The sequence below is a fragment of the Heterocephalus glaber genome, unplaced genomic scaffold (genome assembly GCF_053883595.1).
Source record: "Heterocephalus glaber isolate CG9 unplaced genomic scaffold, H.glaber_assembly_v1.0 deba00000809, whole genome shotgun sequence".
Lineage (NCBI taxonomy): Eukaryota > Metazoa > Chordata > Mammalia > Rodentia > Bathyergidae > Heterocephalus > Heterocephalus glaber.
Window position 1 is genome coordinate 405384 of NW_028258163.1, and position 13728 is coordinate 419111.

A 13728-nucleotide genomic window follows, 5' to 3' on the forward strand; every position below is an offset into this window, starting at 1 on the left:
AACCAAAAACAATAAATACAACAAAATCCAAAATATGTTTGCTTTTTTAAGAAAAATTTTAAACTCTTAAAAAGATAGAACAGAATAGTTACTATAGATTTGGAAATAATATATATTACAATGAAGTGAATCTTTTAGTCTATTAGGGACTACATGGTTTTTAGAGTCTTAAGTTTGAAGAAAGATGGTTGTTAGAAAATGAGTAGTAGATTGCTCAAGACAAGAATTTTTTGAGAGAAAGAAGAAAAATGGAGATAAAGGCATTGGTGGAATAGATTGTAAAGCATTTAGAGGCATGCCTATGTGTGCATCCATATGTTTGTATATCTCTGTAACCTAACAAAATAAGTAATGGCAGTCTCAAGAATTAAACTCTTTGTGTTATACATACCTTTACTTGTTTATACTGGACAATACTTAGTGCTTCTTAACTTATGCATTTCTGCTCACACTTAATATATCCAAATGACTTAGACTGCCGGTCTTGTATCTTCATCTGTATCTATACTTGTGTTTCTGAGATTTGCCTTTGTATCACATGGTATAGCCCTAACCTCCAGACTACTCAATGTTGTTTTGTACTTTTCTGGGGTCGTTTTGTTTTTTGTTACTTTTTTTTTTATTTTTACTAACGACCTTAGTCTCTCATGAAACACCTTTATGTTAAAGTAGTGGATCTGGGGGTAGGAACTTGTATAGTCAGTAATTACTTTTTCTGTTCTCATGATATGGAAACATTCTTGGGATATAAGTTCCTTCATCTTTAGTGCCACCTTTCATCTCCAGTAAACATGTTTTGAAAGCAGTTTCAAATTTCAAGACATATGTTCGGGCTAGAGATGTAGCTTAGTGGTAGACCACTTGTCTCTAGCACATGAGACCCTGGGTTTGATCCTCAGTACTGCAAAAATAGAAAGAGAGAGAGTTATTTAAATATAGTAGAAGAATGCATGACTATACCTTTGACCTAATCTGGAAGTCACCTTGGAAATTGGAAAATGTCACTTCTTTTGGTGCTGTGAAGCTTACCCTGGGACTCACATATTTCTAAACAAACACTGTACCAGTGAGCTGAACACGCAGCCTAAAAACGTCACTTTTGAATACTGTTCCACTTTTTATGCTTGGAAAATGTAGTTTAAACAGAAGTAGTCTTCTGCAATGGAAGTATGTTACAGACAGAGGAAACAAGTTCCAAATTACAGAGGCCCTTGGCCGGGGATTTAGCTCAGTAGTTCCATGGCCTGCCTCACAAGTGTAAGGTCCTGTGTTCGATCCCCAGTACCAAATTACAGAAGCCCTTTGTACCTTAGTTTATTATATGGAGCAAGTGATAACAAAGATATTAAAAATAAATGAAAATAGGTCCGGGGATTTAGCTCAGTGGTTCTGGTGCCTGCCTTATAAGCGCAGGGTCCTGAGTTTGATTCCTGGTACCAAAGAAAAAAGAAAACATTTATGTAAAATGATATATTTTTGGTTATTACAAATCTATTTTTAAAAGATTAATAGTAAAAATGATTTTGCCAGTAAAATGTAATATTACTAAAATCTGTGTTTGGCTTATCAAACAAATATGGAATGTTTGGTTTTCAGTCAAGGCTATAAACTAACTAAACATTTTAGGACAAAATGTAAAAATTGGCTAAGAGAGCAACTATTGTTAGTATTTTCATATCTCATCCTAGATATGATGGGATACTGAGAATTTGGTTATTTTTATTTGCTAGGAGAGGTTGTATGGCCCACTTTGTTTTTACTTTGTCATGGAAATAAGTTAAAATGCTTGAGTAGTGAGATTAAAAACAAAGAAACCCAGCCCAGATGAGTAGTTATTAGCATAGTGATAATCGTTCAAAATGTGCCTTCTATAAGTGTTCAGTTAAGATAATTTAATAGTGTACTTGTGTAGTTGTGTAGGTTTGCCTGTCTCCATTTGTATTGCCTAACTTGCAGTTCTGTTTCACTTAATTTTCATCAGGTTTCTGCTCTATATTTTGCATTGTCTTATGTCTCTTGGTCTTAGTAAATTACATAGATTAATAATACGTTGTTCCTGCCTCTGATTATCCATTTCACACTTTCCCTGTTTTGCTGTAAAACATTACCAGAACTGGGACTTTTTTTTTTTTTTTTTGTACTGGGGATCAAACTTGGGTCCTTGCGCTTGCGGGCCAGGCGGCGGAACCACTGAGCTAAATCCCCGGCCCCCAGAACTGAGATTTTTGTGTGGATATGTGTGGATGCTAGAATTAAACTCTACTAAACATGTTTGATTTGTAGTTACTACATGCTTTTTTTCCCCCTTTCTTTTAAATGAGAATCTGTTGCATCTGGAAATACTTATTCATGGTATCTGAAGTTAATAGACTTTCATTGGAGTACAGATTTTTTCTTTTAATAAAATTTTATAACAAAATAATTCTAACTTAAAGGAGTCAAAATCTTTGGTAAATAGTTTTGTGATTGCTCATGGCTTGCACTTCTGCGCTTTTTGAATACTGGAGTCCTTTATAACAAGAACAATATTAAATGTTAAACAAAGAGGAATAAGATAATAACATATAAGACAGTTCTTTGGGTATTGCAGTCTTGTCTTATATTAACAGTAGGTTCTGAGAACTGGTGTGTTTGACTGTTATATACTTTTAATATCAAGTAACCCAAAGGTGCTAATTTAGATGCTACATAAGAAGAACAAGTTTGGGCCGGGGATGTAGCTCAGTGATTCCACTGCCTGCTTCGCAAGCGCAAGGTCCCGAGTTCGATCCCCGGTTCCAAAACAAAAAACAAAAAAACAAAAGAAGAACAAGTTTGATTTCTGAAAAATTGTGGTTATTTAAACCCACCAATCCAGGCTTCTTCTTGAATAGTTTTACCTTAATAGAAATTTAAAATAAATGTATTTCTAGCAGGTGACTGTTGAAAAGAAATTGAGTATTTATTGAGGAAGGTCATTGAGACAGGTCAGCTAGAAGTGACACATAGCCTGCCTAATAATTGGATGGATGCTACCTGGCTGGAAGATGGAGCTGATTGGTGGATCAAAATCTCAGAAGGAAACCTACTATGTTTAGTTTAAATGTTTATTAAAATTATATTTCCGTGAATTATTGTTGTATGCTTTTATTTAACTATTAAAAGTGAAATGGTCACCAGTGATGATTATTATCCCATTAAAAGATTGTTTTAGGTAACTTCTTGTATGTTAAATACATTTGATTTGAGTAGTACTTAGTAAACATTTCTGTTTCTTTAAAATATCAACTTTTAAATTATACCCAAGTGTAAAGCACAACACACCTTAAAATAAATGGTTTCCATTTTATGTTTATTTGCTAAAAATTATCTTTATATTTTTTCAGGTTTATGTGAGATTAAGACCGTTCTTCAGGGAATTCCTGGAACGTATGTCTCAGATGTATGAGGTAAATGTGCTTAAGCTAGTTACATATGTATTTTTATTTTATTTATGTAATAGCCATATTTAGATCATGTATAATGATTACTTCTTTTCCCCTTGAATTTGTAGATCATTCTTTTTACTGCTTCTAAGAAGGTGTATGCAGACAAGTTACTGAATATACTAGACCCTAAAAAGCAACTGGTCAGGTAAATTTAATTGAGAAATAGTAGAAATGTCTGTTATACTGATCTGTGAAATTATGATGATTCTATTTCATTTTAATGACCCTTTTTAGTTGACTGCATAAATATTTACTGTGTTGGGTGTTGAAAATAAATGAGTTTTTAAGCCCCAGAACTCTGTAAAGAGTTCTTAATTCTGTAACTCTATAAACAGACATTCTTTAAAGGATATAGAGATCAAATGTATTTATTCTCTGTGACAGCTGCCTTTAATCTTTTTTTTGGTACTGGGGATCGAACTCAGGACTCTGTGACATCTGTATCTTCATTTCTTCTGGAATTGGGTGGGGTGGAATGGAATTTTTCATTGTGCACATGGTGTTTCACCTCTTTCTGTCTCTGACATAATACATTATATGACCTAGAGAATAAAAGTTAATTTTAACAGAAAGGATCAAATTAAATTCTTTTGCTTTTTTTTTAAAGAACAAATTTATCTTCCATGTGAAAGAACATGTTACATGTTCTAACTGGAAATTAAAATTGTAGTCACTCAGGTTATCCTGATCTGGGCTTAGTTCCTTGTGTTTTCCCTGAACCAGCAGATACAGTGTATTCCTGGTTATGCAGGAGTGCCTTGGGTGATTTTTAAACATTTTGGAAATTACTTCATTTTTTTCAATTGAAGTGAGACAGTTAAGACTACAACAGTCTTGCTGCCTATAACATGTAGGAGTTAGTTTAAATTTTTGACCAAGAACAGAGAGAGATGGCACAAGAGGCCCATAAAAGTTTTAATAGCTGTTTATTTATTTTCTTACTTTTCCCCATATATTGTCTTAGTGAAAAATATCTTAAATTTTCTACTCTTAAGAAATTTTGGGGGCTGGGGATTTACCCCAGTGGTTTCAACGCCTGCTGCACAAGCGCAAGGACCCGAGTTCGATCCCTGGTACCCCCCCGCAAAAAAAAAAATCTTTATTATTGAGTGGTTGCAAAGTATATATACTGAAAGATTTTTCCTAATGTACACATTTTAGAATGTTTTTCCCTATTTTTTCTAAGTTTATTAGTATATGTTTGTAATGTAGTAAATACATTCATCATGGGGAAATTGGTACATACACATATCACATCTCTATCCTTTTTATTTCCCCTATCCACTTTGCATCCTTTCAAAGAACCAACTCTTTTTGTCCCATTAACTTTATTGGTACATTTTATGTATACAGTACAGTTACATTCATCATTGGGATCTTGTACCATTACATGATGCATCTTGGTTCTTATTTTTTCCCCATTCCCCTGCTGCCCTCCCTTCACCCCCTCCACCCTTCCCTATTTACAAAGACTTTGTTTCCATTTTTTTTCTTTTCTCATATTTTTTCTTTGCCCTTCTTTCCTTTCCCTTACCCCTCCCACTTCCCTGACTCGTTTAGACCTTTTCTTCCTATTTCATAATATCAATTATACATTTTGATCCTTATTTACACTTTTAGTTTTTCGCACCAGAGAAACTATTTGGTATTCACACATGTGTGTCCTATTTCTCAGAGAACCAACTCTTAATTGACTGATCCTCTGTAAGGTTTTTTTTGTCTTAATTTCATTGATTTTTGCAGTAAAACTGTGATCAAAATAACCTGTAGACATATAAATGAGAAATGGATAGCTTTTTGTTTTTCTTTTTATGGTGGTACTGAGGATTGAACCCAGGACCTTTACACTGATCTTACAGTCTCAGCCCATTTCTTCTTTTTTGTATTTTGAGACAGGGTCTTACTAAGTTGCCCAGTCTGGGCTTGAATTTGCAATCCTCCCACCCCAGCCTACCAGACTGGTGCGATTACAGGCGTGTGCCACCACACCTGGTTGAGAAATGGTATTTTCTATTCACAAAAGTATATTGCAATTCATGCTCATTTTTATGACTTTAATGAAAGTGTACAAATGATTTGATTTCATGACTTCATTCATTTTAAAGATTTCTGTTCCAGGGAACAGTGGTGAGCAACACAAATACTTCTCTCTTGGAGCTTTCATTTTACCTATTCATAGTCATGGTGTTATCTGTTTTAAATTAACATACATTTTTAAGGCTAAATGTACATATTTGAGGGTTTAAATTTACCTAGTTGTAATATAAAAAAATTGAAACAAGAAAAGCTTTTTGGACAGTACATATGAATTTGTTAGCGTGCTATAGGGAGTTAATCTGTAGTAGTAAGGTAGACTGTGCAGTTCTGTATAATCTCTGTGTTCCATGAATTGAAAGTCAAATTTGTTGACATGGAGGATCTGCTGTTTCATGACTAGAATAAAGTGGCTTTTTTTCTTAAACTGCAAAATGTTGACTCTCAGATTCCTGAATAACAGGGCAATTTTTAGTGTAATTAAAAAATGATTGTGTTATCCACATACATAGTTGTCTCTTGTCTTGGTGAGTCTGCTACTATTGGCAAAGAGGCATCAACAGTGACTTGCATTTACATGCTATACTTGCCTCTCCTGTTTCCTCATGTCTAAATGTTTATAGAAATAAAACATCTACTATTGGGCTGGGAATTTAGCTTAGTGGTTTCCACTGCCTGCCTCGCAAGCGCAAAGTCCTGAATTTGATCCCTGGTACCAAAAAATAAAAATAAAAATACTCCTATAACAAAGGGAGAAAGAACTGTTATACATTTTCTCTGTAAAAGTATTCCTCTTTGCCATTGCCATTGACACTAATATTTTTTTTTAAAGGTTGAGTTTGTATGTGTGTGGGGAGAGGTTAAAATTTCATTTGTTTTTGTTGAGCGAGCTGTGACAGAATTTTGTGGTTAGAAAATAATCCTTTTGTGAAATTGTATAATTAAAAATACAAATCTGAGTAATCTCTATCTTCTGAAAAATGGCTAGTCGAGGTAAGAAACATGGAAGACAAACGTACAATTATTTATTTATTTTTATTTATTTATTTATTTTTCTTTTTCTTAAATTCTTTTACTGGTACATTTTAGGTATACAACACAATTACATTTCTCATTGGGAACTTGTACCTTTACATGATGCATCTTGGTTCTTAATTTTTCCCCATTCCTAGCCCTCCCTTCACCCCTTCCACCCTTCCCTATTTACAAAGACTTTATTTCCATTTTTTCCACTTCTCAGCATTTTTCCTTTCCCTTCTTTCCTTTCCCCTGCCCCTCCCACTACCCCTACCCCTTTGGACCTTTTCTTCCTATTTTGCGTTATCGATTATTCATTCTAATCATTGGTACATTTTAGGTATACAATATACTGACATTCATCATTGGAAATTTGCACCTTTACACAGTCTCTCTTGGTTCTTATTTTTCACCCTTGCCCAGCCCTCCCTTCAACCCCTCCATTCCTCCCTATTTACAAAGATTTTGTTCCTGTTTTTCCATTTTGTCATATTAATCCCATTCCCTTCTATCCTTTCCTCTAGCCCTCCCACTTCCTTCCCCTTTGCCCCTTTTCTTCCTATTTCACATTACCTATTATACCTTTTAGTCCTTATTTATACTTTCAGTTCAAACTTACAATTATTAAGGTGTACCTTGAATGGGTATATTTCCAGGCAAAGAAAAGTTCTATTTGTATCAATTATTAGTAATATTCAGAGACTAATAGTTTGAGTATAAATGGAGATTACATAATTACTATCGTATATAAGTATTATTATAAATTCTTTATTTGGACTTTCTATTTAGTTTCTAAAATTGGTGAAATATTAGTTTACATTTATTTGAATTTAAATTTGAACTTACCATCTCAACCCATTTTTAAAAAATGATCATACACACATGCTCACACAAATGAAAGGAAATGGCTGTTTGGGAAAAGTTGAAATGATAGAATGTTTTGGCCTTGGCAGCACCTTTTCTCAGAAACTTTAACAAAAACTAAAAAAAAAGTTTTAGAAAAAGTCAACACAGTGGTTCCGGTGCCTACCTCGTAAGCACAAGGTCCCGAGTTCAATCCCCAGTCCAAAAAAAAGCCAACACAACAACATTCCTTCTTACATTTTCTATTCTGGCATGTACAGGAGTAGGGAGGCTGTGTGGCCTACTGGTTAGAGCAAAGGCCTGGGAGCCAGGAGCATCACAGGTTATAGTTTGGGGCTGAGTGACCTTGGGCAAGTCACTTAACTCGTTGGGCCTCAGTCAACCATCTGGAAAATTGGATAAAAAGCAGGACCTTGCTGACAACCAGATGCTGCCTCTGAGCTGAGCTTTTCAGGATAAAGAAATCACAAAAAATTAGAATTTTATTCCCTTTTCATAATTTAATGTAACATTTTTGGATAAACCAAAGTTCTTTAAGGCATGGCAACATTTGGTTATAAGGTTTCAATAATTGCTAAGAATTTTTATAGTAATACTATTACCCACAGCCTAGGCCCAATATTTGTATTTGTAAAGCCTGTGGTATGTATATGTGTATACTTTTTAAATATATAGTAGTTTTTAGAAATTTTTTTTAGTAAATTTATTTTTATTTTTATATTTAGGCACCGGCTTTTTCGAGAACATTGTGTTTGTGTTCAAGGAAACTATATAAAGGACTTAAATATCCTTGGAAGAGATCTTTCAAAAACCATAATAATTGACAACTCACCACAAGCCTTTGCATATCAGGTAGGAAGAGAGTTGCTAAGTAAACTCAGATTGGAAAAAATATGAAGACAAAAGCTGCCAAGTTAGTATATTATTTAGTTATTGATTTAGTAATTTAATTGTGAACATGTTGAGAATTATAATTCACTTACTTGTGTTTGTAGTCTACTGAACATTCTGAAATATTTTCTTAAACTGTTTTGTCAGTATATTTTTATCCTTTGTTAATACCTCTTTGAAATACAACTAAAGATGAGCCATCCTTGCAAAATACAATTTACATTTTATTTATTTATTTATTTATTTTTACAATTTACATTTTAAATATGTCCATGAGATACAGTTTCTGAGATTTGATTCACAGTAAATCAGTGCAGAATAGGGATTAGGGTATTAACTTATGTTTGTTCATAATTTTAAAAAGAGGTAAGAGAATCTGTATAGTATTGAAATATGTTCACTTTGGGTGTCTACCTTTTAGTGGAGGACATTGGTCATTGAATTTAGAACTTTGTGAACCCTAAATATATGCTCTACCACTGAATTACATCTCCAGCCATAATTCCCTACTTTTATTTGCTTGCATTTAAAAATACTGTTTTTAAGAACTTCAGCTAGGTGCCTTGGTATGTACCTGTAGTCCCATCTACTGGAGGTTGAGGCAAGAGGATTGCTTGAACCCAATAGTTTGAGACCAGCCTGGGCAAGACAGCTAGACCTCAAAAAAAAAACCGAAAGAATTTCATCTTGATTCCTAGATAAAATTATTCCCATTATCCTCTATCTCAAAGACATCATTTAGCTTAAATTTTAAAGTAAAGACATTTTAGCATAGAAATTGCTATAAAACAAAATAAAGCTTACATTCTTTAGACTCTTCTTCAATGAAGTACCATTGAGTCAAGAATAGAATAGTGGTAGTCAGGCATCATGGCCTGTACCTGTAGTCTCAGGTTTGAGAGGCTGACACAAAATCACTTAGCCCAGGAGCTCAAGGCCAGCCTGGGCAGCACAGTGAAACCTCATTTCAAATGAATGGGACATGGTCCCTGTGTAAAAGATGTTCAGTGGACCTTTGAGTTACAACTGGCCTGACATACAAATAACTTGGGATATGACCCAAATTTTAGTTTTAACTTATGACCAAAGTCTGGAGTTAAAACCAAAATGCTGGCCGCTTATGCTTCCAAATGGTCTCAGATACAGATTTAATGCTTAAAGTTGCTTCTTGGCCTTTTGGCTAAGATTAAGTGCAGATTTAACCCTTAAAGAGTTCTGGAAGGAACATTGCAGCATCCTCTCCTGTGTGGGGTGAGTGGAGAAATCCCGGGCCAATTTCTCTCTAAGGACACAGATCTGCCTGGAAGAAAGCGTGGCCTAAAATTATACAGGAGAGAGACTTTGAAGGCAGTTGACCAACTTGAGTTAGAACTAGCCCTCAGGAATGAATTGAGTTCGTAAGTCAAGGGTCCACTCTGTGTGGGTTTTGATAGTAATCTCTGCCTTAGATTAGCGGTATCCTTTTATTCATAATACCTAGTACTATAGTCATAATAGTTATTTCTTGAATGAATAAAAGTGCTTTTAGTTATGGTAATGGTTTTTCTAAAACTTGTTTCTGTGAGACTTTTTAGTGTTATATTCTAACACTGAAAAATTAGTTTCAGTTTATGCCTTAACTGTTTTTCTCCTGCATTATTGAGTTGTCAGCAAAAAGTTTGGTAGCATCCCTTTTCAAAGGAACTTTTAGATCAGTGTTTGCTTAAATCTGTTGTTACCTTTTTAAACTTTTACAAACTAGGCAAAGTACAATTAAAAAGAGAATTGAATTACTTATTTATCATTTTAGCTTTCTAATGGAATCCCTATAGAAAGCTGGTTTATGGATAAAAATGACAATGAACTTCTAAAATTGATTCCATTTCTGGAGAAGCTTGTAGAACTGGTAAGTGTGTCTTAGAATCATTCTTACATTAAAACAAAAGATTTCCTATACTATGACTATTTAATTTACAAACTGAAGAAGTAAAATGCTATTATTTAGCATCCTTTCTGATAAAGTGTACAAACACAAATAGAAGTACCAACAATGGTTTTCAGGGGCATCATAAGAATGGGCTTGGCCCTGACTTGTGAAACCAGACTAACCCCAGTGATCTGGATTAGTCTCAAGAGTCAAAAATATGGTTTTTAGTTTCTCCTTAACTCGGTAGTTGTTGAATAGTAGGGATAGTTATGGGAGCTTTCCAGAAAAACTGTTCAGTGTTCCCCAGAAATGAAGGAGCTAGGGTCTTTGTATGGTGAGGACAGAAGAGCCACCTACAGAGTGAGCTAGTGGCTTGGAAGTCATTGGGTGAAGGCATGTTGGCAGATCCCAAAGGCTAGTTGTGATTCAGGGCAGAGGAGTCTTAAGTGCTGCCATCACCTATAGCCACAAAAGTTCTGCTGCAGGGCTCAGCAGGGGTGAGTAAAAAAAACTCACCCTAAAGACACAGTTAAGTTGTGGCATATATCTAAAATCTCAGCACTCTGGGAAGCTGAGGCAGGAGAATCACAAATTCAAGCCCAACCTGGCCAATTCAGTCAGACCCTGCCTCAAAAAGTAAAAGGGCTAGAGTTGTACCTCAGTGTGAAGGCCCTAGGTTCAGTCCCTAGTATGGGGCAGGGTAAGGATGGGGGGAGGACACAGTCATTATTCAAGGGAAATTCATCAGTACTCAGTAAATTGGCCAAAATGATTAGGGGAAGATCTTTAATGCAAGGAAATAAAGAAGTGATACATTAGGAAAACAAATAGAAAGGCCAGGAACATTGGAAAACCAAGGACAGGAAGAAGGCTGCCTCTCCCCAAAGGCTTTGGCTGAGGTTTCTGGGCTGGAGGCAGATAATCTCAGGCTACGTAAATAGCGAGCCTCTCCTGAAGGCTAGAAGGGTCCTCAGAGAAAAATGTAGTGATTTGGAGTTTCACCTGGGGTCCTAAACCCTAGTACTCACTGCCCACAGTGGCTTCTATCCATGTTTTTAAATCCTAAATTAATTGTGTTGATGGTCATATTTTTGTGCAGTTATCCCTTGATAGCTCTCTTTGGGGTTATTGATTCTACAATGCTCTGTTGATACCAGAGTATCCCTAGATTACTAACAATAGTTAATTCGATGTAAATGTTATATAATTGGTATATAAATAGTGGTATATAAATCATTGAACTATATTGTTTAGGGATTAATGACAAGGAAAAAAGTCTGTACATGTTCAGTACAAATGCAGTTTTTCCCCCAAATATTTTTGATCCAAGGATGATTGAATTTACAGATGTGGAACCCGTGGATATAGAAAGTCATAAAATAGTACATTTTCTCTGAGAAGTAAGAATGATTATAATGTTATGTGGATAGTATCTTTGAAATTACATGGCTTTAAAAAAAACTGTCTTTTTCCCACACAGAATGAAGATGTCCGACCTCACATCAGAGACAGATTTCGCTTGCATGATTTGCTGCCCCCAGATTAAAAGACTTGTCAAAACACTGAAGGGGGAGAAAATGCAGGACCCTTTTGGACTAAGACAAAAACATTGCCATTACTGTTGAAATTTTGCATTTTTGTACCCTGTCTTGCTTTTCTTATCTTTGGTGCCCAATAATAATCAAGGGTTACAGAAAGAGACTATTTCAGATTGCATACATACAGTAGGTAGGCTAAAACAGAAGAGTCTTTAGAACTAGTGCAACTCCAGTGAAATTTTTTTATGTACAGGACATCTGCAGTTTATAAAGAATTCTGTTTCTGCCACCAGCAGTTTGACCTGTAGTTACACAGGATTTTATGATAATAACAGAGATGAAAATGGACTTTTATTTTCTCTCTGTTTGGTGCTCTAAGTGGGTTTGTAGCCACTTTTCTGTTACTTTACAATTCTCATTTCAACAGGAATGGCCAGTAAAAGTTGTTTTATTTTTCCTGTTAAGGTTTATAACCTTCTTACATTTTTGACCTGTATTAGATTAGAATTTCATTATGCATTCCTTTTAGTTGAGGCGCTTTATAGTTTTCTGGAAATAGTCAATTTTTAGTTTTTTTATTGTATGTTTGAATGGCCGTTTTCCTGCTTTGTCTGCCTGCATATTGTATATTTGTTTAAAACTATTCTCTACTTTTAGTCCATGTAAGTTTCATTTAGAAAGACATGCATTTATATTTTGTTTCTGTAATATTCTACTGTAGGTGAAATCTTTTCAGAAATCAAGAGACTGGGTAGATAAGATATATGAATGACTAATATTCAAAAGATTTAAACCATTGTGATGGTGTGTATTTTCAAATGGTAATATCTTGCAATGGCACACAGATTTAATGGATAAAGGTATACCTCAGACTTCATTGTGCTCACCAATCTTTGAGGAGAATGAGTTAGTCACCTGTTGGGCTTGATTTGGGTATTGCTGCCTTTGGTTTTCTCCAGGAATGAAGTATTCAGCACAGTGATTCAGTATTTTTAATTTCTTTGCATGGGCTGGTAGTATGTACCTCTGTTATGCTCTCAGTTACAATCAATTTAAAACTCTGTGTAACAGCTTGGTACCTAACAGTAGCTATGCATAATCCTGTGGCACAGTACACTCCCAAGCCACCAATGCAGTTAATATGCTCTCGTAGTGGTTTTCTATGCTATATGAAAATGGTCTTCAAGCCTTGGTTCTCTAATGCAGCTACCACAAGAGGTTGATATTTTTATAGTGGCATGTAATCTCCTTTTCGGGAGGCTTTTTATGGAAGGTAGAATTTGTAAAAGTATGCTTTGCCTCTCAACTGCATTAACATGCCACAGGCTCAGACTGTTTTTGTGTAAAGGATGTCAAAGAACGGCACTTTTTCTAAAGAGAAGTTTGATATTTTGTATGCTTGTTAAGAAAGTACAGTATTGGAAATTAAAGGTGGACAACTGATAATTAAGGAGTATGTCAGTTAATTTTTTATGTATATTACCTGTTTACTTGTACAACTTATTGTACAAATTACATGCAGCTTCATTTTCAAATGAATCCTTAAAATAAGGAAATCTTTTTAGGAAAACATTTAATTTTTGTATTTTTGATTTTAAAGGCATGAGTTATGTCAGATTTCAGTGTATTAATGAAGATTTTAACTTTTCATCAGGTTGAGTGTTTTCTTACTATATTATCTGTTGTGTGTGTAGTTAGCATATTGTGTCACTGAACTGTTTAAAAATCTAGCATGTAGACCAAGCCTGTTTTGTGGAAAATCCTTATTCATTAAAAAATAATTGTGGCAGATTTTCTGCAAAAAAAAAAAAAAAAAAAGCAAAAGCATTTGCAATTCAGAAACTGATTTTTTTTTTTAATTTAAAGAAAGGTATTTTGCTTGCAGGAAAAAATACTACAGATTCATTTTAATGAGAATCTTTGAAATGTATTTATCTTTAGGGCATCTGGGCATCTTTATGCTGTTTGTCTTATGTCTTTCTTGAAATAAAATGTACATACGTTACCTTTA

General features: G+C 34.6%; 1 protein-coding gene across 5 annotated transcripts in view; it reads left to right on the forward strand.

The window, feature by feature from the left end:
* Ctdspl2 (CTD small phosphatase like 2) overlaps window positions 1-13728 on the forward strand; it is a 76280-nt gene extending 62552 nt beyond the window's left edge. For all 5 annotated transcript variants that reach the window (XM_004861722.3, XM_004861724.3, XM_021241758.2 and 2 more), the window contains 5 exons: window positions 3366-3428; window positions 3533-3612; window positions 8108-8234; window positions 10063-10158; window positions 11660-13728. In XM_004861722.3, coding sequence (XP_004861779.1) covers window positions 3366-3428; window positions 3533-3612; window positions 8108-8234; window positions 10063-10158; window positions 11660-11725 — 432 coding nt within the window. In that variant the 3' untranslated portion in view covers window positions 11726-13728. The remainder of the gene's footprint in view (window positions 1-3365; window positions 3429-3532; window positions 3613-8107; window positions 8235-10062; window positions 10159-11659) is intronic.